Source organism: Alligator mississippiensis, chromosome 2 (genome assembly GCF_030867095.1).
Source record: "Alligator mississippiensis isolate rAllMis1 chromosome 2, rAllMis1, whole genome shotgun sequence".
Lineage (NCBI taxonomy): Eukaryota > Metazoa > Chordata > Crocodylia > Alligatoridae > Alligator > Alligator mississippiensis.
The window spans coordinates 294,027,240-294,051,137 of record NC_081825.1 but is presented as its reverse complement, the minus strand read 5'-3'; the positions used below and the strand labels follow the sequence as shown (position 1 = coordinate 294,051,137).

General features: G+C 43.8%; 1 protein-coding gene across 1 annotated transcript in view; it reads right to left on the bottom strand.

Moving 5' to 3' along the window:
- TMEM260 (transmembrane protein 260) overlaps positions 1-23,898 on the bottom strand; it is a 58,389-nt gene that overhangs the window by 16,779 nt on the left and 17,712 nt on the right. Inside the window, exons 4-12 of the mRNA XM_014598751.3 lie at positions 14,798-14,975; positions 12,711-12,824; positions 9,838-10,017; positions 5,215-5,255; positions 4,895-4,978; positions 3,675-3,792; positions 3,079-3,251; positions 2,310-2,481; positions 247-395 (exon numbers count right to left, since the gene is read on the bottom strand). Coding sequence (XP_014454237.2) covers positions 247-395; positions 2,310-2,481; positions 3,079-3,251; positions 3,675-3,792; positions 4,895-4,978; positions 5,215-5,255; positions 9,838-10,017; positions 12,711-12,824; positions 14,798-14,975 — 1,209 coding nt within the window. The remainder of the gene's footprint in view (positions 1-246; positions 396-2,309; positions 2,482-3,078; positions 3,252-3,674; positions 3,793-4,894; positions 4,979-5,214; positions 5,256-9,837; positions 10,018-12,710; positions 12,825-14,797; positions 14,976-23,898) is intronic.

Genomic DNA, 23,898 nt, shown 5'->3' with positions numbered 1-23,898 from the left:
CTTTGTGAATCACTTTTTTTTCCCCTTACTTTTGGGGGGGGGGGGAAACCAAATGATGTTTGCATCTGGATGGTGTTACTCCTGCATAGATATTCAATTTAATTGCAAAAATAATCTCACCGCTGGCGAGGAAGTCAGTGTAGAAAATTGGTCTTTTGGATGCAGTACCAGCTGCTACATAAACAATTTTTTACAAAAAAGCTTAAAGATTTTAGGAAAGCTATTACATATGAAAGAAATGCTTACTGTTTATTTACTTTGAGAAAATGATGGAGATTAAACGTGCGTGTTCCATCAGGTAACGTTCCTTCCACAGGATTCCACCGGCTTCCAGGAAAGGAGATGCCAGGTAAATGCTTAGCCACCTTGGGCAGATACCACTTGTAAGTCATCATCTACCATAAAAAAATTATAAATAAAACAAACCGTTTAAAAACCTGAACACAAAATATTGCGATGCGCAAAAGAAAGGAAAGGAATAATCTGCAGATTTGCACTGATTTTAAAAATTAGGCTGGATTTAAGGAAAAAAGTTCCTACAAATGCAGATGCATCTATAGACTGGAAATGGTACACAAGGTTTAGATGTATGCTAGGCAGCGTGCTTTGGTTTTGCAATAGGATCGCAAAAGCCCACTATACAGCTTTATTTTAAATATGCTTTGAATGCATTCGCTCACTTGTGACAAAATGAAATAAGAGATCTTTTCCATATTTAATAATTCTTACGTTTTCAAGGCTACCTGGTGAACAAAACCAGGTGTGCAAAACACCACAAATATAAATAGAAGAGGAATCAGAAAAGCAGTTCTCTGTTTTATATAAAAACTGCAACTAAGAACAGGGAAAACCCTATCCAGGGTATTGCAAAAACACACCAAAAGCAGGGGAAGATCCTCAGTATAGCAAAAATCCTTAGGAGACAATGCCAGGCCCCATTACTTCGGTCCAAGTTTGAGGCTGGCATGGAGGCTTGTGGTCAGCTTCCTCCAAGCCTTTTGCAAATGGATGAGATGCACGTCCCTTCTTTTAGCATCTTCCAGGTGTCTTTCCAACCCTGGATTTCTTCCTTTGCTGAGCAGCTGTAGGAGATATGATTCACTAACTTCTGGAGCTCTGCCTCATCCAAGTAGTTTTACCCAATACTCCTGTAGTCAGGATTCAGGCAGCCTTTCCTGTCTCTTATCTCTGTGGTTCATGCAGCTAAGAGGGGATGGAAGCCAGACAACTGACCAATGCCCCTTCCTTGCACTGGCAGCCCCTGGGTTGCTTCTGGTTGGGCACTGCCTCTTCTTCCAGGAAAAGCAAGATGACCTGTAGGCAGTGCTCCTCCCCAGAAACTGGGGGGAGAAGGGTAGCAAGAAGAGGAGGGTGCATGTAGAGAGGTAACATCTCATTGCAGGCAAGATGATCTTGGAACAAGGGGAGAGGGAAGGAGGAACCAGTCTTGCACAATAAACAGACATCTGCAGTGCGTTACAAGGCTGCAATTAAGGGCCCCATCCCAGAGCTTCTGCAAGAGTAGGAATTGCCAAGGCTGCTTTGAAGGCTTGCTGTCTCAGGAAGTCTCACTAAGCACAGCATCAGAGGCATTGGTACAACAGTCAGAGCAACCCAGCCCATCAAGGTCATTCCCTACAAACAGGGTCAGCCCATAAGGGAACTCGGGCAAGACTGCATGGTCAGAGCCAAGAACAGACATCTTGCCATCCCCCCACACTGCAGAGCATGTTCTCTTCAGAAAATGTATCTTCACTCCTTGCACAGACACATGCACAGAGTATACCAGTGCTCTCTCTCCATATTTTAAAGGGGTGAGGGGGGAAGCCTTTTCTTTTTTTAGATTTACAGATTCTCCGTATCATTCTTCCTTCACTTCTCCTTCACACCTTCAAATTCACATTGGGGTATAACCTTTGACCCTGAAATCCAGCTGCCTGGGATGCCATCTTGTGGGCGCACATGCTCCATTTTAAGCTGAGCCCAACAGTAATAAAAAACAAGTGAATCCTGGTGCTGATGCCCAGCGGGCTTCTCTCCAAAACCTTTCAAAAAAATAAGAGAGCCTCGAGACTTTGAACACATTTTCCAAGCCGTGCCCAGGCTCTTCAGTCCCTGAATTTTCAGAGTCGTAAACTGCAGGAGACGTTTATAAAAGAAAAAGTTAAAAATAGTATCACCCATCAGAAGAATTAAAAATATTAAGGGAATAAGGGAATAACTGAATTGTTATTCCCCAAATAAGGGAATAACTGAATGTTCCTACTGTAAAGCTACTGATGGCCTCTTACAGTTATTTGCTTACCTACCTCTTGATCTACTAGCGTCAGGTCAGGCCGCATTCCCTCGCAGTAGTGAACGTAACGGAGGGAGTTCCCTGGCAAGTCTCCTCTGAGCAAGAGTATTGCGTCAGGTGGCATGGAGGACAGAAGGTTTCTTGCAAACTTATCGACTACCTCGTTGCGGCTTTGATCACAAAGGCTAAACAGGAAAAGATCAAAACAGAAATTCCTCAGACTTTTGCAAAACATTGAGATTACCAAAACCATTTGATTTGATATGAAGTCATCAATGAAACTAGCATCTGGTCCTCATACAGTTCTTTTCAGCCACGTGTCTCAAGATGCGATGTAAAACTGAGCACGCCGTTCTCTGCATTTGACAGACCAAGAAATCAGGCTGCTACAGCTGAGGGCTCAAAGGCCTTGAGGCCACAAGACAGGGAAGTGCTTCCCTAGACTGAAATTGGAGAGGGAGGGACAGGGGGAGTGATACCCACACTTCAAAAAGTCTCTGATGTGTTGTAGATGAGGACCAAGGCAATACTGCCTCCAAGTTCATCTCAGGGTATAACCTTCAACCTTGAAATCCAGCTCCCAGGCCTTTCACCCCCTTACTACACCCTCCTCATTCACATCTGGAGTTCCCCCTCAGTCCTGTCCCCAAATTATTGGCCTTTTGGATGTATAAGAGGCTTGCTAATTTGAGAAGCATGGGGAGGTTTAAACAGAATCCTCCCTGCCTTTTGCAACAGGCCTGTGAAGCGACATCAGTAAGCATTTCTGGTGTATGTGTTACCTGTAATTGGCATAAATTTGACAAGTAACAAGGGCGGTAGCAGAAAGCCACTCCACACACTGCAGCATGCGGCTGTTCTCAAGCGCTGTATTTCCAACAGAGATAAGCGAGGCCAGCCCCAGCCCTGCTAGCACGGCAACAGCTGCATTGCTTTGCATCCAGAAACGTTCTACCTAAGGAACAACGTACACAGAGAATGGATCTAGCTGGCAGGCAGATCATAAATATGTATTTGTTTATAGCAGGGCCCTCGGCGCTTTCTAGACTTTCAGGACAGGACGATCTTTGCTCTGAGGAGCTCACAGTTTAAGGGCAGACAGAGATTAAGGATGAGGAACAAACAAGGATTTTTATATCTTTTTTTAAAATACAAGTCACACCTCACTTTAAAAGCATGCATTTCACGGGACCACTGCGCTCCTGCTGCACCTATTTATAAGGAAATATGCTTCGTATTTATAATTCTGAGCTCTATGCACTGTCTAAAACCTGTGTCCTCGGATGCAATCGAGAGAGGCGAGAATGGCCAAGGCCAGCGTGAAAGAAGCACCGTCCTAAAAGGATCGGACTGTAGCAATTTTTAAAATGAAACTCACCACACCCATAAACAGTGGTTTTGTAATATCCAAATTGGCTCTCCAAGCAAAGAATAACGAATAAATGCAGAGCATGCCAGTAAACAGCCATATCATCGAGGACTTCTCCTGCTTAGTCCTGTAAGAAACAACACAGCATGCTGCTGAACATGATTAAAAGGAAACAAAAAAGAAATCGTATTAAACTTGAAAAACCAGAGAGTGAAAGATCCAAGTTTTTCTATTGTCATAGGGTACAGCCAAATGTAAGGACTACACATTAAACATTTAGGGGCAGATTCTGTTCCACTTATTAGGCATCGAAGCAGATTTAGTCACCGAAGTCCACTCACGCACGTAACCGGTGGACTTGAATCTAGCCCTTTAAGTCTATCGTCTAGAAGACTCACTGGGCTGGCAGGAAAAGAAAAGTACATTTGGTCTCTAAGGTTGCTGACAGACCTTTGTTTGAAGGTGTGATGGGAATATGTGATCCCAACAATTGTGATTTGCTATTCCACACATGCATGGCAGGACATGTGATTTTGGGATCAGGGATCAGATCCCAGTCGCACCATACTTGCCAGTGTAGAGGAAGCCAGGGAACATTATACTGGGCTGTACTGGCAAGGTGCCTGACAATCAGCTGATTGTCCCATGGGCTGGTTGGAGCCCTATGTGATCCCTGGAGTCGACCAACAAACAGCTGATGATTGGCAGATCAGGAACACTTTGTTGCTTGAGCCTCAAAGTATCCTCAATCAGCTAATGATCAAGAGAGATCAGGACCCTAGGACTCGAGCCCCAGGGCACTCCTGATCAGCTGATCTTTGACAGGATCAGGACCACACCAGGGCCACCCAGTGCAGGCCTGATCATGCAGACAACTACCTGATTGTCAGTCAGTGTGGACCCCATCGGCCACACATTCAATTTAAGACGTGATGGAAATCAGCCACAAAGCTAATTACAGATATTTTGTGCAACAACTTTGTGGCAGGTTTCTTGTTTTTATTTAATCACCATTAATCCCCTACCCTTGTGATCAGGTTACCCTTTAAGACTCGATTCATTGGTTAATGACCTCTCAAAGGTAACGCCTGGCTGGGGCCTAAGAAACAGCAACTGCACGTTTCTGAAAAGTGTGCCCTGTGACTAAAAAGGTTTTATGCCACATGTCTTCAAGCCATCAATCCGTCGGTAAATAAAAACAAATTAGCGCATATTTTGCTCTGACTTACTGCACTGCTGCACATACACATGCAACAACTGCCAGTGCCTGGACGGTCCAGGACAGCTCTGCCTTCATGTGTGTCAGCTGAAAGCTGTGGAGAAATGAATATACGTTTCATCCTCAAATCACGGTCTGCACAAAACAAAACACATTTCATCCAAAGGCCAAAGATGGGCCCAGACCTGTAGGTCAACGTGGCTGCCTGCATATGTCCCAGAGGTCCCCCACAGAAGCTGTGACCTGAACAGCCTCAGCAGCACAGGGGAAGAGGTGGGGGGTGACATCCGAACCATACAGCTATGGGCAGGAGCTCAAGTTTGTACTCACAGCAGCATTTCTCGCATACTGGTTCCCGTCTCAGATTTGGCCTAAATGCAAAAAAGGACACAGTCAGGCAACTTTGCACTTAAAGAGCAGGCTGTTTGGTGGAGGGCCTGTCTTTTTATTCTGGTGGCATGGTGCCCAGGAAAAAGGAGCCCCAGCTGGTACTTACAGGCAGGGGTGGATCCGGAGTGGGAAGAGGGGGAAAGGATGCAATGATGCGGTTGCACCCCCTTTGATTTTTGCTCCATTCATACTTTAAATGCAACTGCCTGGGAGGAGCAGCAACATTTCCATTCATGTAACGCCAAGAGAATTCACTGACTGTGGCTCATTATCATCTCCCCAATTCCTGTTAATCTCTCTCCACTCCACAAGTGATAACAACCCTCTCTCTTTTTTAATGGTACGGATGTTCCACTATTCAAACTATCCTTTCTTCTGCAATTTGGCTGTCTGTTAGCCATTGCTGGTAATGTCGCTCTCCTATTTCACAGCCCTGAAGGACTTCTTTTAGCTCAGCCTAAAAACCTTAACTCAGGTGTGGCAATAGTATCTCAGCTGTAGAAAGGACCAACAGTGAAGCACTCGAGCTACTATCAAGATGATCAAGAAGGCTAGATTTTGTTGCATGAATCTGAGTAAGAGATGCAAATTTAACTATAACGACTGCAGGAGTAAGAATACAATATCCTTTGATGATGGTTTGCCTAGTTTGTTTGGTTTTTTTATTGTATTTTAAATTTATATACACTTAATCAAATTAGTGCATATTCCAATACTTATGCTTGCTTTTGACTTTGATCTTAAACTGAGTAATACAGCGCTTGCTCTGTATCACATTAGTAGGACTTCTAGTTTCTCTTCAACAGGAGAAAAATGTGTGTTGTTACATGTGATGATGTACCACACCATTTGCCCCCCCAACTTTTCAAAATCATAGATCCACCCACGCCTACATGCAAGATCATAAGTTATAACGCACATGGCAGCAACAAAGTTACCTTTTTGTCAAAGACAAAACCATGGCCGACATTTTACCATGCATCACTTCCCAATAGCCTACATAGGGATAGACAACTCCCAGCACAGGTGTCAGAGCGCACAAAAGGTATTGCTTGGCATGTGCCTTGGAGCAGACAGCGGGGAAGGGGCCAGGGCTGTGCTGCCACAACAAGGATCAGGCCCCTTGCGACTCCCCCACCATCTGCCTCTGGCATGCCAACATTTTACAAGAGGCTATGGGTGTTTTTGGCACTTGGACCAAGAAATTCGCTGACTCCTGACCTACGTTTCATTTTAAAACCCAGTTATAACATCATGCGATATGGTACATGCAGCATGAGGGCGCTCTTCATTTCAAATACCACAGCACATTTTTTTTCTGCCTACTCCAAGTATACCACACAGTTTAACACAATATGCACTGGCAAATACACATGGGTACCCAGCGTTTGCTTGGAGAATGCCCTGATGATGTGCGTGAGAGACAGACTGGTGTTGTGTTCCCACATCAGTGTCATTCACAGAATAAAATACGAGTCAAAATTGAGAAGTCTGGATTTCTTAGCCTCCGATCAACCTGAGATATTTAGACTGCCCTGCTCTTCCTGAAAGTACTGCAGCAGTTTACACTTGTTCACACTCCTTCTGTCCTCAAGCCACCTGAATGCAAAGCCATCTACAGAGGCATGCAAGTCCTAGTACCAAAGAACAGTTAATTCTTATTGGGGATATTCTAATTTAGCTGTTTTAACCATATGCATGGATCAGGAAAGAGGCTGTGTCAGAAGGATTTAAGTCTGGAGCACAGTAGAGAAGAGATCAATTCCACAAAGGAAAGTTACCACTTAATAGATTCTCATTTCTAGATCCTGACCTCTGCCCCTATCAGAGACACTCACAACACAGCGAGAAGCAAGAACAAAAAAAGTGTGGGAGAAATAAGCACAAATAGGGGGAAAAAATGCTCCTCTTCCTTATGATTAGCAATGTTTATTCTGGTGCTTCTGCTTGTAATAGCTTTCTGCTGAAGGCTGCTGCTGGTGAGGCTAAGAAATCAAACCTCTGGTGACCTGTAAAAGATGTTCCTGGATGATCAATCGGTAGCATTGCAGGTTTCTTCTCGGGTGGCTCAGAATAATGAAGTGGAATGTGCTGAGTGAGTGAAGCTCCTTTCCAGAGAACAAAGTTATACAGAAATGAATATTCATTGAGGGCACAGAGCTGGATCTACACAGTCGTGGAAGATTTGCACATTTTCAGGCCCATGCATTTAGGATGGGGGGGCAGGGGGATGAAAACACATTCCTGAAGTGGCTAGTTCTAGTAATAAAATCAACTGTAGCAGGTTCTTTTTCTTCTAGCATGCACCGGGTACTTTCCTTTGGACACCGAGTGCTACTGTATAAGGGAAGCAAGTAAGATGCCCTAAAAGGTATGGGGGAAAAAAAGTTAAACTTAGGTAAAACATTTCTCTGGAGGATTCATCTTCATGAAATTAGCCTCCAGGTTCATGTCTTCCATGATCACAGATTCTAGAAACTCTTCTTGCTAACGTAAGGATGATTACAAAATATGTCATTAAGAAAAGCAAACACAAAGGGAAAGAGATGTCATCTACCAGTGACAGACAGTCTAGTACAGGAGCAGGTTATCTCCTGGGATCTCCCTTCTCCTAAGTATAGGACAGCCTAATGACTGGGAAGGTGCTTTAGAGGTCTTGGTGATTTCCACAGTGTCCGACATCTACAGAGGTTTTCTGGATGATTTTGTGAGATAAAGAAATGATAGGTGCTGCCTTCAAATGCTCCTCCTAATACTGGAAGAAATGCAAAGGCATAGGGAAGCAATCTTTGGTCTCTTTGCCAAGAAAAAGAGCCTTGCCTTTTACCCGTTGACTGTATATATTGGGTCTATGGGGACAGCCTAAATCCCTGGATAACTGGGATATTTTTTAGTCTAACAACCCTCCTGTCCAGTTGTATACTCAGTATCCCTTTTACGTGGATCATCTGATAGAGGCCAAAGTACAAGACAGTCAAGCTCACAGGAGCATCTGCACTGATAATGCAAGGAAAGAGCCTCTTGATTCCCACTCAGTAGTTGACAATGGCTGTGCTCGTTGTGTCTGCTTGGATCAGCACATGCTCCTGTTGATGCTGGAGACCTGGGTGACAGCCTGACTATGCTCTCACCTGCAGGTAGTTAAACCCTGACCTCAAACACATTCCTTAACTGTTTGCTCGCCTCTGGCGAGCTTCAGATCCTGAGCAGCTGGCGCCCTGGGTCCTAGCATAACATGGGCTTCTCACTTTCACGTGCATGGTAGATGGGATGCATCTTGCCCGTTGGCCCTATTTCTGGGTGGAGTGAAGCCCAGCTATAATCATGCTGAAGAATGGATTTCTCACTTCCACATCCAGGCTACACGCTGCTGTTTTAGAGAAAGCTTCTCTGTGCAGGTGGGGCCAGTCTTTAGCTTTGCTGGAGTCCGAACGCAGAGCTTTGCCTTACAGGTGTGGTCACATTAGCAAGCTCCTGCCCTTCCTCCTGGGAATCGGGGAATATAACATTTTGAATAAATCCCAAAGTCAAAAACATATATTAGAGTTGTTGCCAGGCCACAGAGTTTGCTGCAGTGGTTCTGGACCTATCTGTTAATCTTTTTAAATCAACATGGATGGGAGAGAGGGAAGGCAGGAACAAAGGCATCTCAGGCCAAGATTTTCAGAAGTGATTAGCTAACTGATGTGCTTTCATTTTAGGGTGTCCTAAAGGGAACTGATTTTCTGAAGATGGTTGTCAGTGGAACAGCTCTGAAAATAGCCTCAAAGCTGCTTCTATCTTCCTACCTCTTCAGGAGATTTGGGAAATCAACTGCTTCAAACAGGAATGAGCAAACCCTTTGCTCGGGAAGCAATGAAGGGCTATAGGTGTGACTGCGCTGGCATCAAAACTCTGCGATGTAGCTAGTGCTTACATTTGACTTTTCTACACAGCACGGTTGTGGGTCCAGAACACCAGATTTCCCAGCTATGCCATGAGCTTTCCCCTCCCGCCTTTTGGTGGCATTTCCTACTTCTCTCTTTTTTTGATGGAAGAAGGCAGGCAAGGGAGGGAAGCTAAACAACTGTTCGATTTGTGCTGCCACAGGTCAAAATGGGAGCAGAGTGGCCAACCCCTGAAACTCTGATGAGTACACAAGCCACCCTCTACATTTTCAGGAGTCAAAATGTTTCAGATTGGGGAAGAGGTCAGGAAGCAGAAAACTCTTTCAATTTGAGTTAATATTTATACCAAGAACAACGTGAGAAGTACATCTTCTGAACAAAGACAACAGCTTGACACATTTCAACACCTATGCTTTGCCAAAGCTTGAAATCAAAAAGGAAAAGCCCAAGACTTTGACTTCAGAGGAGGGCAATTTAAAAGCATACTTTGTAACCTCTTATTTTTCATTTCTCGGTGCAATAGCCCGCTGCATTTGTACTTCACAGATTAGTACGTAAAAAAGGCAACTTTTTCGGTCACTGTCCCTGCTGGATGTTGACCTTAATGAATACAAAGAGTTCATTTTCATATTATTTCAGCACTACTATTATTAGTTTAGAAAGTGACCGCATTTACCAGATTGAACGTCCCATATTCTTCTCTGAGAAAGTGGGTCAAAAATCCTTTAAAAGTCGTCTGGTCTCCCCAGGTCCAACGTGCACAATTGAGGTAGGATGAAACAGGCAGGTAGAGATAAGGCAGCAAACCAGCCAAGAAGCAGAAACCCAACTTCAGCAAATGGCCTAGGGACAATTCCTGCACCAAAAATGTGTCAGATTGCATAACAATGTTTATTTCAGTTTAATCACGCTGGAACTTCAAGAACAGATAAAGAAAAACATCAAATATATTTACGTAGAGCTGATCTCTCAATTTATAGTAAGTCCCTACAAAATGCTATGTTAAACCTTACGATTTTGTGGATTACGAGGAAACTGCATCAAACTGATCTCCTTTGCATGGCAGGGTGAAATTTAAGTGAAGCAAATAATATTAGCTAGGACTCATGAGTATCATATTCATTGCATCTTTTACATTTAAATCATGTCATGACATGCATAGATGGCTAAGGCACTGCAAGGCTGAGATAACCCACTTTGCAGTGATTAAGAGTTGGCTAGTATTCCATCTGGCAAAAAATGCTGCTCCAATATAGCTGCTTGCATCATCACCATGATCAGGAGTTGGTTCTGCCATTTACTTTATCATGATTACACTGGCTAAATTGCTTAGGATAACTTTTGGAGTGGGATTTTCAAGACTGCCTGAAGAAGGTAGGCACACAAGATTTTCAAAGGGACTTCTGTTTATAACTTTTAAGTGCTTTTGCAAATCCTACCTGAGATTATTTCACACTCGGTTTGTCATTAGCAGCTTTCTCAATCAATCAACACTATTTCCTTTAGTGTCTGGGTTTATCTTGAAGAGACAATGTTCAAAAATCAGTTTCCACAAATAGAAAGATAGGCTTAAAGGTTGGTGGCTTAAGGCCCTCCAGAATGAAAGTTATCTTGGAGGATGTTTTATTAAATCGAGAAACTAGCCTATCATGGTTTTCTGAAGTGCACAACTATGGAATATCAAAAGTATTCCTGCGATATGTTACATCGGTATGATATTCCTTCTACTGGAATCCATGGAGCGCTCTTCCTCCTCTTCTCTGGTTAAAAGGGACTGTTTCTGGTAAATATACTTAGATGATAGTTCATATTCACCTCACCTGGGGCTTTATAAGTTGTACCGTCCTAAAGATGCAAAGCCTGTTTACTGGATCACAGACTGATTAAACAAATAGTCTTTGACACAACTGAGGCCTGACCCGTCAAACAGTAAACAGTGGGCACAGACTGGTAGCTGCTGAAGGGATCAAAGGCACAACGGCAATGTGCTCCAGAATCTACACCATATTAAAATGGGCAGGCACATTTGCAGGAGCTGATGTCTTTTGCACTGCATTTGCCCCAGCCAAAGCCCATGAGTTACAGTAACCCAGTTTGGAAGTGATGGATGTTTGATCTGCAGCTGGATCTTGAAGAAGGAAGTCACATTTTCCTTGCAAGCTGGAGGTGAGGAAGACAATGGTTTGCACCAATGATGCTACTAAATTGTTTAAACTTAGTGATGAGTATGACAGAACTGTGAACTCGCATCACTTCGACACACAGAGAACTGGAGACTTTAATGGAAAGAGAAGACAGTCTTTTGCTTGCTTTACTTTGATTCAGGCTGAGTTTGAGCCAGCTTCTCTTCATCTGAAAGCTAATTTCTTCTAATCCTGTGACATCCTTGAGATATGCACTATAGTGAGGTTAGTGTGCTGATGACCAGACTCCATAGCATCTTACAGCTTCGCCATCCAATGCCAGACAGATACTGAAGAGGATATTTGGAGAGGAATGACTTGGAGGCACTTAAGTGATGTGTCCTACGCAGCTAATTGTTTCCAAAGCTGCAGAAGAGTCCGCGTAATGGGGACGTGGTTCTTGTTCACTACCACCGTTAACCATATGAAGACAAGTCTTGTGGCTTCAAAGGATCTGGATTTGCATATTGCTGTCATCACCGGCCAGAAGCTGAGAGAGGTGGAGCCCACACTGCTTGTTACGTGTAACTCTTTACTGAACAACAGCCACCAGCATTTTTTAACATTTTTTGTTTGGAGGAAGATCATTGAACATGGTCTCATTTCCATAGGCTGGGTGCATCTACACACGTGCTTTACTGTGGAGCTGACTAATTAGCTCCGTAGTAAAGTGTCACAGATAACACATGCACCGGTATTAGGGCACAGTAAACTAATTAACTCCCCTGTAACAGTACTGTCAGAGACGGTACTACTTTACGGCAGAGTAATTAACTGTGCTGAAATGCATATGTAGACTGTGACCGGGGGCATAAATTGCCTGCCAAGGGCTTGCTCCACCTACTGCCTGCTGCCAGCCCAGGCCTGCTCTGCCCTGGTTTAAATTGCTGCTGTCCTGAGCACACATATAGATGCTGTGCCTGGAAGCAGTTTACTTGGGCTTGAACTGCTTCCGAGTTTATTGTGTTGCATTAATTTCACGTGTACAATAGATGCACCCAACTGAGGACTCCTGTAACGCTCGTTGTGGTACACAAGGTGTTCTTTGGGCAGTTAGAACACAGGCATCTACTGAATAAATGGACAGCTCTTCAATACTCATGATACTGAAACCTTCCAAGTCCTTAAAAAAATACAAAACCAGCCCATAGCTATGAGATCAGACTAATGGATTCTAACTTTATGATGTCTAAACTCAATCATAACCTTTCTCAGCATAGATTATCACTACACATACATTATAAATCAATACAAAAAAGAGCATCAAGATACAAAGCAATAATTTGGAGTTACAATATGCCCTTAAAACACACTAGAAGAATGACCTACTTGACTATTCTCAGTCAGGAGTAGTTAAGGCACTTACCATCTCTTTGAAAAGCTGCAACAGAACCCACGGTACAATGCACAGCACGTAAAACACTATGGTGTGCTGATTGCACAAACTAAGCCCACAGCAAAAGGCACCAACTCTAGATATCTGAAAGGAAGAAAGTAAAGTGCAATTATTCTTAGAAGTCTGGAAAAAATATACATACAATGGAAACAACATCAATATGATCTCTGGTCATCGTATAATGAAACGCAGCTATACTACTGGTATTAAACACTTTATATTGTCATAAAAATGCTACTATTTTAGTGCATTTATGGGTATGCCGCATGTTTTATATAAAAACTATTTAAGACATTTTTAATAAAGTTTATAATCATCAATAGCATCAACTTTTACACTATCTCTAGACAATATAAACAAAGGTGGGATAGCAATAGCTTTGCATAAGGAGTCCACAACTGACCCCCAGTGCTGCTCGCAGTCCATGTACTGCACGCAGCTCACAGGGCTGGGGCAAGGGGTCAGTCTAGCGAACTGCGGGCCAGGTTTGACACCCATGGTCTAGAACACCAGCCGAAGCCCAGACCATTGCTACAGTCAAATGAGCAAAGCAATTTACATCAGCTGAGGATCTGCCCATATATCTTCTGCCATTCAGCTCTGGCAGGGCAAGTCCTTTGGTTTTCTTGCTACTTGGGTACTTTCATGCTGACACTGTAGCCAGAGCTCTGCTTGCTTTGCTAGCCAGTTAGTGTCAGATATGTGAAACATGAATATTCATCCTTCACTCTGGGATGCAGGATATTGATGTGGAAAATATTGATAGCCTGACATTTTACACTGAATACGACTTCCCAACTACCAAAATCACACCATTTCACAACTACATACAAAGACCTTCAAACAGGCCTTTGGGATCCAGACAATCAAAAGGGACTGTTCAGTTGGGGCAAGCTAAGGATCAAGATGCCTTTGAAAAAAAAAAATTAGGCTCCTTAAGGAGCCTCTTAAATTGTACCTCTTAAACACAAAGCACTTTCAGATGTACAAAGATATCCAAAAACCTGAAGCAACGAAAAGTCATACATCCTGGCTGCAATTCCCATCGCAAATCACAAACCATAATTTTGAAAATGTTAAGCCACAGCAGGTGCATCTAAATATGCAATTAATGCGACTGAATATACACTGGCTCAATCTGAGCCAGAGTAAACTAATCCTAAAATTGTTGTCCCACACGTGAATTTAGGGGCAGTAATTTAGTGCGGTGTAGGACAGTACCCATGTCTGACAGGACTATCCTACACCGGAGTAAATTAATCTAATTTACACTAATTGCGGCACACAGATGGTAATGCTTTACTGTACATTTGTCTAATGCACAGCAAAGTGCACGTGTAGACGCACCCAGCGCTGTGGAGTTCAGGGGTTAAGTAATAAGCAGAAGGGGGGGGGGGGGGAAATGTTTGTAGTGATATTCAGGCAAAAGAAAAAATCTCCTCCAGAAATTCTAGACTATTTTCATATCCGTGGGATAAGTAAAAAGAAAACACAAGTTCTTAAAACTGATTTGAATGTATTATCTTCTCATGCAATGTGAAATGCAAGCCCAGTCCTAGAGCTGGGGAAAAGGCCTCGCTGAATCTATGTTTCAGTGGATTGCTGAATTTGATTACATTACAATATTCTGTAGACAGTCTTTGTTTCTCACAGAAAATATCGCCTCTTGGCTTGGTGGGGTGGGGAGATTAGAAACAAAAAATTGTCTATGCAAAGTCTAACTTCTCTGCAGAGCGTTTCAACAAAAAATGGGATTTTTCACCCCAAATCACTTCCACCAAATCTTCCACCTTGCTCTCTGAACAGCACTTAATAGCTTCCATTTTGACACCTGACTATTGGGCCAGATATAAGAGCTTTGCACCTCACTAGAGTAGCCAGGTTTTCATATGTGCTCAGCACTCGGCAGCTTGCACAGCAAAGGGATGCTGAGCACTTCTAAAACACTGGAACTTTCTATTTAAATCAAACTTAAAAGGAAAAAAAAATCTACAACTCAAATACAATAGTTAACATCAAAAACAAAAGAATAGTGCATGTTGTTCAAAACGGGTTACCTTTGCTCTCTCTTCCGCAGTGGAGGCCTCCTCAAAACGTACAGTAAGAGCCAGAAGCAGCCCCACAAACAGATTGTTTAAGCTAAAAACCTCTGCCGCAATGGACCACTGCCATGTTAGACGAGAAAATGAAAACACCCCCGCAGCAAGGATTCCTCCAGCATATGAGCCAGAAAGCCTGCAAACACAGATAACATGAAATCTTCTTTTCCAACAAAAAGAGCCTACTTTATTGTCCTTTTTAAACACACTGTAGCAGCAGAAATTATGACTGCCACCCAGCACCCTTCCAAAACATTATATGGTTACCGTATTGCTTCGCCTAATAATTTCCTTACACAATTAGGAAGACCAGCTATTAACCATGCTATATGCTCTGCAAGGCTGTGGATGCACGTTGTCAATGACCAATGGCTAGAGTGCCACATGCATTATCGCTATCAAGCATAGTGGTAACTTCGGGGATACGTGTCAGCTGAGAACCCCTGATGAGCGATGGCATCGTGGGTCATGGTACACCCAGCCAACGAGTCATGCTTTTAACCGGATACTCTTGGCTGGGAGAATCTGGGCAACGGTGCAGACTTAAATTCATCGAGACACTGAATTAAAAGTGGATTATGGATATTCATGACGGATGGCATTAGAAAGCTTTCCTATGGGTGAGCTTTGAGCTTCTTGGTGGGGGTGGGAAAGGGAACGCTGACGGCCTGGGAAGGAAAAGTGCACCTCAGTGCTAGGAGCAAGGCCAGGGATGAGAGGAAAAAAAACAGTATAAATTGCAGTAAAGCAGCAAGCATAAGGCACAACAGAAGCAACATGTGAAGCACAGAACAGCTGGACACTTGCAATCTCCCCTGGCAAATCCAAGCCTCACCACAGTAATCCTGGCCATCGTGACTTCCAGATTCGATTAGTCCCTGGGCTCTCCAGGAACAACGTTCCAAGACCCCATAGTTGCTACAGCTAATACTAAATCCCCATTAGGTGGTATATTACCCCCCCAGGCGGTGGGTAACCCCCCATAACATATTACACCAGCTCTTCAACAGATGCTTTGGCTTCCTACTCCATTCCAGCGAGAGTCCACCTCATTTATTTCAAGCTAGCTAAGAGACTGCCTCTTCCGTTGTGTCACAAAGACAGAGATGAGAAGGGGGCACTTGAGATGGCCGTCCGTGGGATTTAATCACCAGGGCAAAGGGTGGAAGACCCTTAACCCAAAAATTTAATTTCCCAGCTGGCCTGATTGAAGGCATGGGGGCAGAGAGGTGAAGGTATTCTGCTACAAAGCCATGCATTTGAGCTTTGCTCTGGACTCATGCCAAAGGCTACCCCAGTCAACCAAGTTGCAAGGGGGTACCTGGTCATCCACCCTGGAAACCGAAAGCCAGCTGGACAAGATGCTGGTCACAATGCTCCCTTGCGTGCCGCTGGCCACAGACAAGCGTACCACAACCATGCTTGCCAGGCGAGTCACTCAGACTGGAGATGTTAGCTTGGAGTTGGTGTGACCCAGTGAGAACGTATCGACATCGAGGGCACGGGATGGGTCTTTACAAGGATGGGGGTTAATTTATTTTGAAGCTTGTCACCACATTTGGCCTGTGGTTTTTATGCAGTCAGCAGGTCCCTCGATGCATGCAAACAGAACGCTTTGGCTGCTCAGAAAGATTTTCCTTAGCTCCTGCTCTAAATAGTTTTTAAATGTTTCTAAATAGTTACTGCGCCGATGCAGATATGGTTTGAAGGAAGTCGCCAGCGATGCCGCCTTCACCGGTTAATGAATCACTCAAGCAGATGAGCACAGCAAGTGTTTGCTTTTTTTGTTTGTGTATTTTTAAGGTAGTAACATTGAGGCAAGTGGGAGCGTACAAGCAAGGCCCCACCTCTACCTCACCGATACCAGGGAGCAGAAGCAGTAGGTTGTCAGTAAAGGCTCCTTTCCTTGCCAGAGCTAAAGCAACTTGGACCCATCAACCTTTAGGGTGCACAGCAAAGCTAATGGATCTAAGCAGAGGTCAGTGGGCAGCTCAGGCATTTGGGGTGAATGTCTTAAAACCCAAGGGTGGCCAACCGTTGGCTCGCACAGCCACTATGTGTGACAAGCAGGGACATCAGCAGGAGGGGAAGGGGAAAAGAAGGGAGCAGGGCACAGGGGATCTGAATGGCACTTAAGGAAGGGATGGGGATAACCTTGTGGGACCATTGCCTTAATCTATAAGAGATGGGAGGCAAGGTGACTAGCGGACAGAAATGCAGGAGACCTGGCCTCCCCCACCACCTTACTGGGTGACACTCTCCTTATCTGTAAAATGTGGTTAATGCTCGTCTCTCTGGAAAGTGATTTGAAATCTACAGGCAAGAGATAATGTAAAACAGGTCCAAATGATGGCTATAATGCGCTGAGGCATCTGACTTGCCATGGCTTGGTTGCAGGGAGAAGGAGGACAAGCGCCACTGCTACTTTCATTGCTAGGACAGATTTTTATTCTATTTTAGAATATTTATCACAGACCCGGCTGGTCCCAAACGAGTGCCCTTCACTGTGAAGCTCTTACAAGGTTTAACCATTCCCAGGCCTATTAGCTGGTTCAAGCTTTCCCCTACACTCCTACACCAGCAAACTCAAAAGAAATGCACATTTTGTGAAAATATACTTTTCAACACCAAGCTTACAATAGAAGAGAGCACTCTGCAACCCACTTCCCAAGAGAAAATACATACCCCCATTTGTACGTTCAGCAATTGGCTCCTGAAACAGTATAGGCTGCTTTGCACAATAGGATTCCAGCATATTGGCACTACTGGCTAAAGCTCACATAATCCCTAGTCGCCCTGGGCCAAGCTCCCAGATGTTAGCTCAGACCTAACCATTGTGCCTGAGGTTCTGATGACTTTCTGAATAAATCAATATAGAATCTGTGAGGAAAATGCAAAATTTGGGACTATTTTTGTTAACACTCCAAGTGATTCAAGTGACTCTCAGTCATCACTGTGATGCCACCTAGTCCTCCATGAGTCCCGGGAGGGGAGATGCAGAACCCTTTACAGAAACCAATTTCTGGGTTCCAGCTGCTAACAGAGCAGGAAGTCATGAAGCTCCTAAAATAATCCCAGTACCTGCCTAACCACAGGGGCACCAGACCTCACCCAATCAGGATTTTACCATACGGGCTGCCCAGGTACTATGAGCAACAAGTTTGGGTACTACCCGAGGCCTGTAGTGAAAACCCAAGGAAGAAGCATGCTTAAGTCTGCTTAGCCCTTTGGAAAGCCCACACTTAAAATGCTACATAAAGTACAAAACTTCTTTTGCTTTAGAAATAGTTGTGGCAGGGATCAGGGGAAGAGTTTCATAGTTGGTAGGGTCAGAAGGGACCTGAGCAGATCATCAAGTCTGACCCCCTGCCATGGGCAGGAAAGAGTACTGGGGTCAAACGATCCCGGCTAGGTGATTATCCAGCCTCCTTTTGAAGACCCCCCAGGGTAGGAGCAAGCACCACTTCCCGTGGAAGTTGGTTCCAGATCCTAGCCACCCTGACTGTGAAGCAGCGCTTCCTGATGTCTAGCCTGGATCTACTCTCAGTCAGCTTATGGCCATTATTCCTTGTTACTCCCGGTAGTGCTTGGGGGAACAGGGACTCTCCCACTGCCTGCTGGTCTCCCTTGGCCAGTTTATAGACAGCCACCAGATCCCCTCTCAGCCTTCTCTTGTGGAGGCTGAACAGGTTCAGGTCCCATAGCCTCTCCTCGTAGGACCTGCCCCGCTGACCCCTGATCACGCGAGTGGCCCTCCTCTGGAGGCTCTCCAGGCTGGCCACATCCCTCCTGAAAGGCGGTGCCCAGAACTGGACGCAGTACTCCAACTGTGGCCTGACCAATGTCATATAGAGGGGGAGGATCACCTCCTTGGACCTGCTCGTGATGCATCTGTGGATGCACAACAAGGTGCGGTTAGCCTTACTGACCGTGTCCTCACATTGGCGGTCCATGTTCACCTTGGGACTCGATAATGACTCCAAGATCTCTTTCTGCCACTGTGCTGACAAGAAGGGAGTTCCCCAGCCTGTAGGCATGCTGCTGGTTCTTCCTCCCCAGGTGCAGCACCTTGCACTTGTCAGTATTGAATCTCATCCTATTCTCATCCGCCCACCTCTGTAACCTGTCCAGATCTAGTTGCAGCCTGTCCCTCCCTTCTAGCGTGCCCACCTCTCCCCACATCTTAGTGTCATCCGCAAATTTGAACAAGGTGCTTTGCATCCCCTTGTCCAAGCTGCTGATGAAGATGTTAAACAGTGCGGGCCCAAGGACCGAGCCCGGGGGGACCCCACTGCCCACATCCCTCCAGGTCGTCCACCACCACCCTTTGGGTGTGGCCCTCCAGCCAATTTCTGACCCATCTGACTGCATAAGCATCGACGCCACAGTCGCCCAATTTTTTAGGAGGAAGTTTTTTTTAAGACGGAGGTTTTGTCTAGTTTAAAGAAGGGTGAAAATTTACAGGCAGTTTACCTACACAGGCCCTGCTTTCACAGAGTTTGAACCTAAGAAGAATATGCTTTGGCTTAGAGAGTGTACTTTTGCCTGAATACGTAAAAGTCCCCAGTACATAACAGCTGGATCACAAAGTAGTTATTTTGTGTAAAACGATGAGCATGACTGTTTGCAGCACAAACCACTACACATTTACCCAAGCCACCAAGGTAACAATTCCTATTTTAAGGGGGCGTTCCTCTTCTGAACAGGAGAGCTGTAAATTTGGTGTTAAGAGCATTTATACACATGGTGCGGGAAGCGGGGCACGCTTTAATTAGAGTGGCTCCAAGAACCACTCTAATTAAAACACCCAGAGCGTCATGTGTATCAGTGTCCCTGCACAGAAAAATGGCAGTAGGGGTGCTTTAGCTAAAGCTGAAATGATCCATCAGACTTGATTAATCGTTCCAGAAGACTTGATTGAGTCTGCTCTGACGCATGTTGGAGCAGCCTCAGCGTAGGTAATTACAGTGCACTGGAGCAGCCTCAAAGTACGTACGCCCTGTGAGTTTCTATGTCTAAGGGTCAATTCAACCATCTCCTATCAAGCATGTGTTAAATGCTGTCACTGCAAACCAAGTGGGTTATGAGAGTCAACCCTTTCTATGTGAGTTCACCAACCAGTCTTACAGGACTCTGGGGATGAAACTCTGCTTTTAGTCACACTTGGCAATTCCACTGCCTTCAGTTCATGCTCTTGGTGACACCCACGTCACCTTAGCAGATTCCGATTAGTTTTCACACGTGTATCCAACCACCGCTTTGTAAATGACTCAGCGGTGTCCTAGAAAGGGAATCAAGGAAAAACTAGTAGGTAGGACATTAGTAAATGCATCTCCCGGACACAAACAGTGAAATCCTTTTCCCTTGAACACATCTGCTTTCTCACACCTTTTCTCTACCTCTTGCCTATTAAGGGCTCAGTGCTACAGTGAGTAATATAGACCCCAAAAGACATCAAGGGAGCTTCCACAGAGGGCTGGGGGGTAGGAGGGAGGTCTGCTTGTCGCAAGTTTACTGCAGAAGCAGCTTCTTTGACTATAAACCCTTCAAGGCAGCAGTTGCCTTTTCCTTGTGAGTGTGCGTCTGAAGAACACACAGCGGTAAGGGCCTCTCATCACTAATGTACATCAAACTTAAAAATAAATGATTTTAGAAAAATGGCATTTTACACAAGCACTTTTTAGAGTGGGACTGACATTGAAACTCTACACCATAAAAAAAAACACCATTTCATTAAATGATGAAGCCATTCTGAACAAAAGATCTTTCTACCACCAATTATACAGTGAAATGGCAAGTCACCGAAGTGCTACTGAGTGAAGCTGAACGTCGCTCCTTCCATTTTGACTTGCCGTTTCTGATGCGCCAGGCCAGCAATGCTGAGCTGCTGGCAATCTCCTCCCGGTGGGCAGAAACACCTGTTCAATCTGAAAAGAAGTTTGGCCTAGAGGACTCACTGGTCCTGGTGCTCTCACTTCTGCAGCTGTTAAGGATGTGGTGCTCAGATAGAGAGGGGCACATGAAGGGGCAGATTACAGGTATTAAATAAACCAGGGATCACTCCTGGTCCTAAATATGGTAAGCACACTCCTCCTATGGGAACTGAGTTGTAAAGGGAAGGGGTCATAGCCTGACTGATGCTAATCTGTCTCTTTGTATTTATGGCTGGATCCTTTTGAAGACCCTAATTTAAAGCACTAACTTGGGCTCCTACAAGCCTTTTATCTAGAGCAAAGACTTGGCCAACTTTCCAATCACATTCATTTGCATCTTGTAAGTGATGGATCCTTCTTTCGAAGGCACTTAAACAATTCCATTAAAATTCAAATTAAATGAAGAGGAGGGAGAGAAAAATGAGAGTACAAACACTGCTGTGCACAGAGCTTTACAAGGCCTTCAACATGAGATGAAGCAGCTTGTAACTGGTACAAAACACCGAAGAAACCAGTGTCACTATCATGGATGAGTGAAATGATGCAGTCAAAGCAGTGGAAAGGGATGATTTTAGGAGCAGCATTTTGAACAATTTGGAGAAGAACAAAATTGGAAACAAGGCGGCCAAGGAGGAGATGGCGGCAATAATTCAGGTGAATGATGAAGGTACAGGCAGTACTCCAGGGGTTGTGATGGAAGATAGATGTATACCACGGAGGAAGGAGGAGAGGACCTGGATACTGAGAAAGAGGTGAAGACCATACCTTGGATGAAAGCATGAGTTGTCTAGAACACTGCTAGGTCAACTTTTTTCTCATAGTAGAAATAAAAATAAAAACCCTTGGTGTCTCAATCCTGACCCAATCCTTGTGTATACAGCAACTGTTCTCTGCTTGCCTGCCAGCAAAGAGAAGCCACAAAGCAGGCTTCCAAGGGATTCCTGGCACAGGGGTGTCCTCAGCTGGCACTGGGCAGAAGGATGAGGGTAAGCTGATCTCTAGGGAATTCACTATCATTCCACGTAGAAGGCAATGTCCCCTAGCCGATAGCATGGAGAAGTGCAAGGTACTCACTGAGAACATCCCAAGTTTGCCACATCTATTCAGGGAATAAGAAAGTGTCTAGCTAATGCTTTGCTAAAGGAGTTTTCACAGAGACTGTGGTTAACCTTCTTAGAAACCATGTGAGTGGAGTTAGCTGGGCTCTTGGGCTTCCAGTAACTAGTCTCCCTTAAATGTAGGGCAAATTGAAGGAGTCTTTCCCCAAATCCTAGTTACCAATGAGACCAGCTCCAAAAGCTTTTTATTTTTAACAAGGGGGAAAGGTTTTCCCCCTTATCAATCATCTAGACAAGGAGTTGGGAGCAGAACTACTAGAGGTGGGTAGAGAGCCACCCTTGACAAGTTGAGAGTATCAGAGACAGGATGGATGCAAGTTTAAAGCTGTCCATTCAGACGTGTTTCTTGCTCCTGATGTTTATCATTTTTTCCACTTGCATTTAAATATTTTGCTTTTTTCAGACACCAAGGGACATGGGCAGTCCCCTGTGACTTGCATTCATAAAACACAAAGATACTATGAACTGATTTAAATAAAAAATAAAGCAAGTCACTGATTTCACTAATGACTACATCACCCAACAGAAATCCTTCATTTAAACAATCAATTTTAATCTTGTTCTGCCTTTGTCCTTTTTACTTGTTTTCACAAAGCAAAGGCATCCTTATTCTTTGGTAATCATTATATACAAGAGTTTCTAAGTAAATATGGCCTTTATACTAAATATGGTACTACTTTTTACCAGACAGAATTATATATTGGCTACATTATTGTATGAATAAAAATGTAAATATCAGTCTAATTTTTTTTGTTAGAAAAAATATGAATTACGTTTCTTACTTAGTAGAATTTTTTTTAAACTTACAAGGCAAGTCAAACCACATTTAGGTGGAAACTCGGTTATGATGTATTTTATTAGTTGTAGGAAATGACTTTAAATGTGCTAGATAAGGAAGAAACAAAGTTAATGAAACACATCTTCTATTTACAACTCATCTGTTAAACCAAGGAAGCAGTACGTGCAGTGAGAGATGTGAACAGGTGCTGGTTATCATGTCCTTGAAATTTTTTGAAATAATAGGACTTACCCTTACACCTTGTTTTTATTCAGACTAGAAGAAGAAACAAGCTTTCCAATTTGTTTTTTTTCTAAATCTCAGTTGATTTATTAACTACGACTAAATGAGTTTATGACAATAACTACCTGAATTAACTGAAAAGAAGACAAAAGTCCGCTCCACACCTGCAGAAAAGGCCACTGATGGCTAAAGTTGGTCCAGCACTTCAAAAGCGCTAAGCCTAGGTGCTTCACCAGTGGTATTCACTGGTACAGCGGTTTGACTCTTCAAAATGTTAATAGCAAACAAAAAACAAAAACAAATGTGGTTGAATATTTCTTATTTAAATGTTAATTAGTTTAATAGATCAGTGAACCCAGAACTTTATATAGGTTGGCATGCTTTCCAATTTAAGTATACCAGATTTGTAAAGTATTTCTATTGACAAAAATATTGATTTCTTACATTAATTTTTATCCACCCGAAAGACAGAAGTGGCAAAGGAAAACAGAATAAGATGGACCAAACCATTTTACCAATGTAAATGGTACAACTCTCCATCTCTAACAAAATAGCTAATGACCCAACAGGTCTAAAGAAGAAACACTTCTGGTCATGATACCCTTCTAACAGAGGCAAGCTGGAGGTCTGACTATACCTACAACAGGTGAGCTTCTCATTAATTCAAAGCCACGATGCTTTCTACCAATGTCTTTAAATTTCTTGTTTTGTTTTTCAAATGACATGCTCTTTTTCCAATCCCCGATAAAAAAAACCCATAAGCAGCATTTGTGTTTCAATGCTAAAATAAGGACTATTTTTAAAAGGAACTGAAAATAAAACATGATTTCATCATTAGTGATACAAATAGTCCATAAACAGGACCTCTTTGTTTGAGTGCCTGTCACATGCCCATCTAATCACAAACACTTATTTAATGACAAAAGACTGTTTCCACTGCTCTTAGAACTGAAGAGCTAATACAGGTACTGCAGGGAATACTCAAGT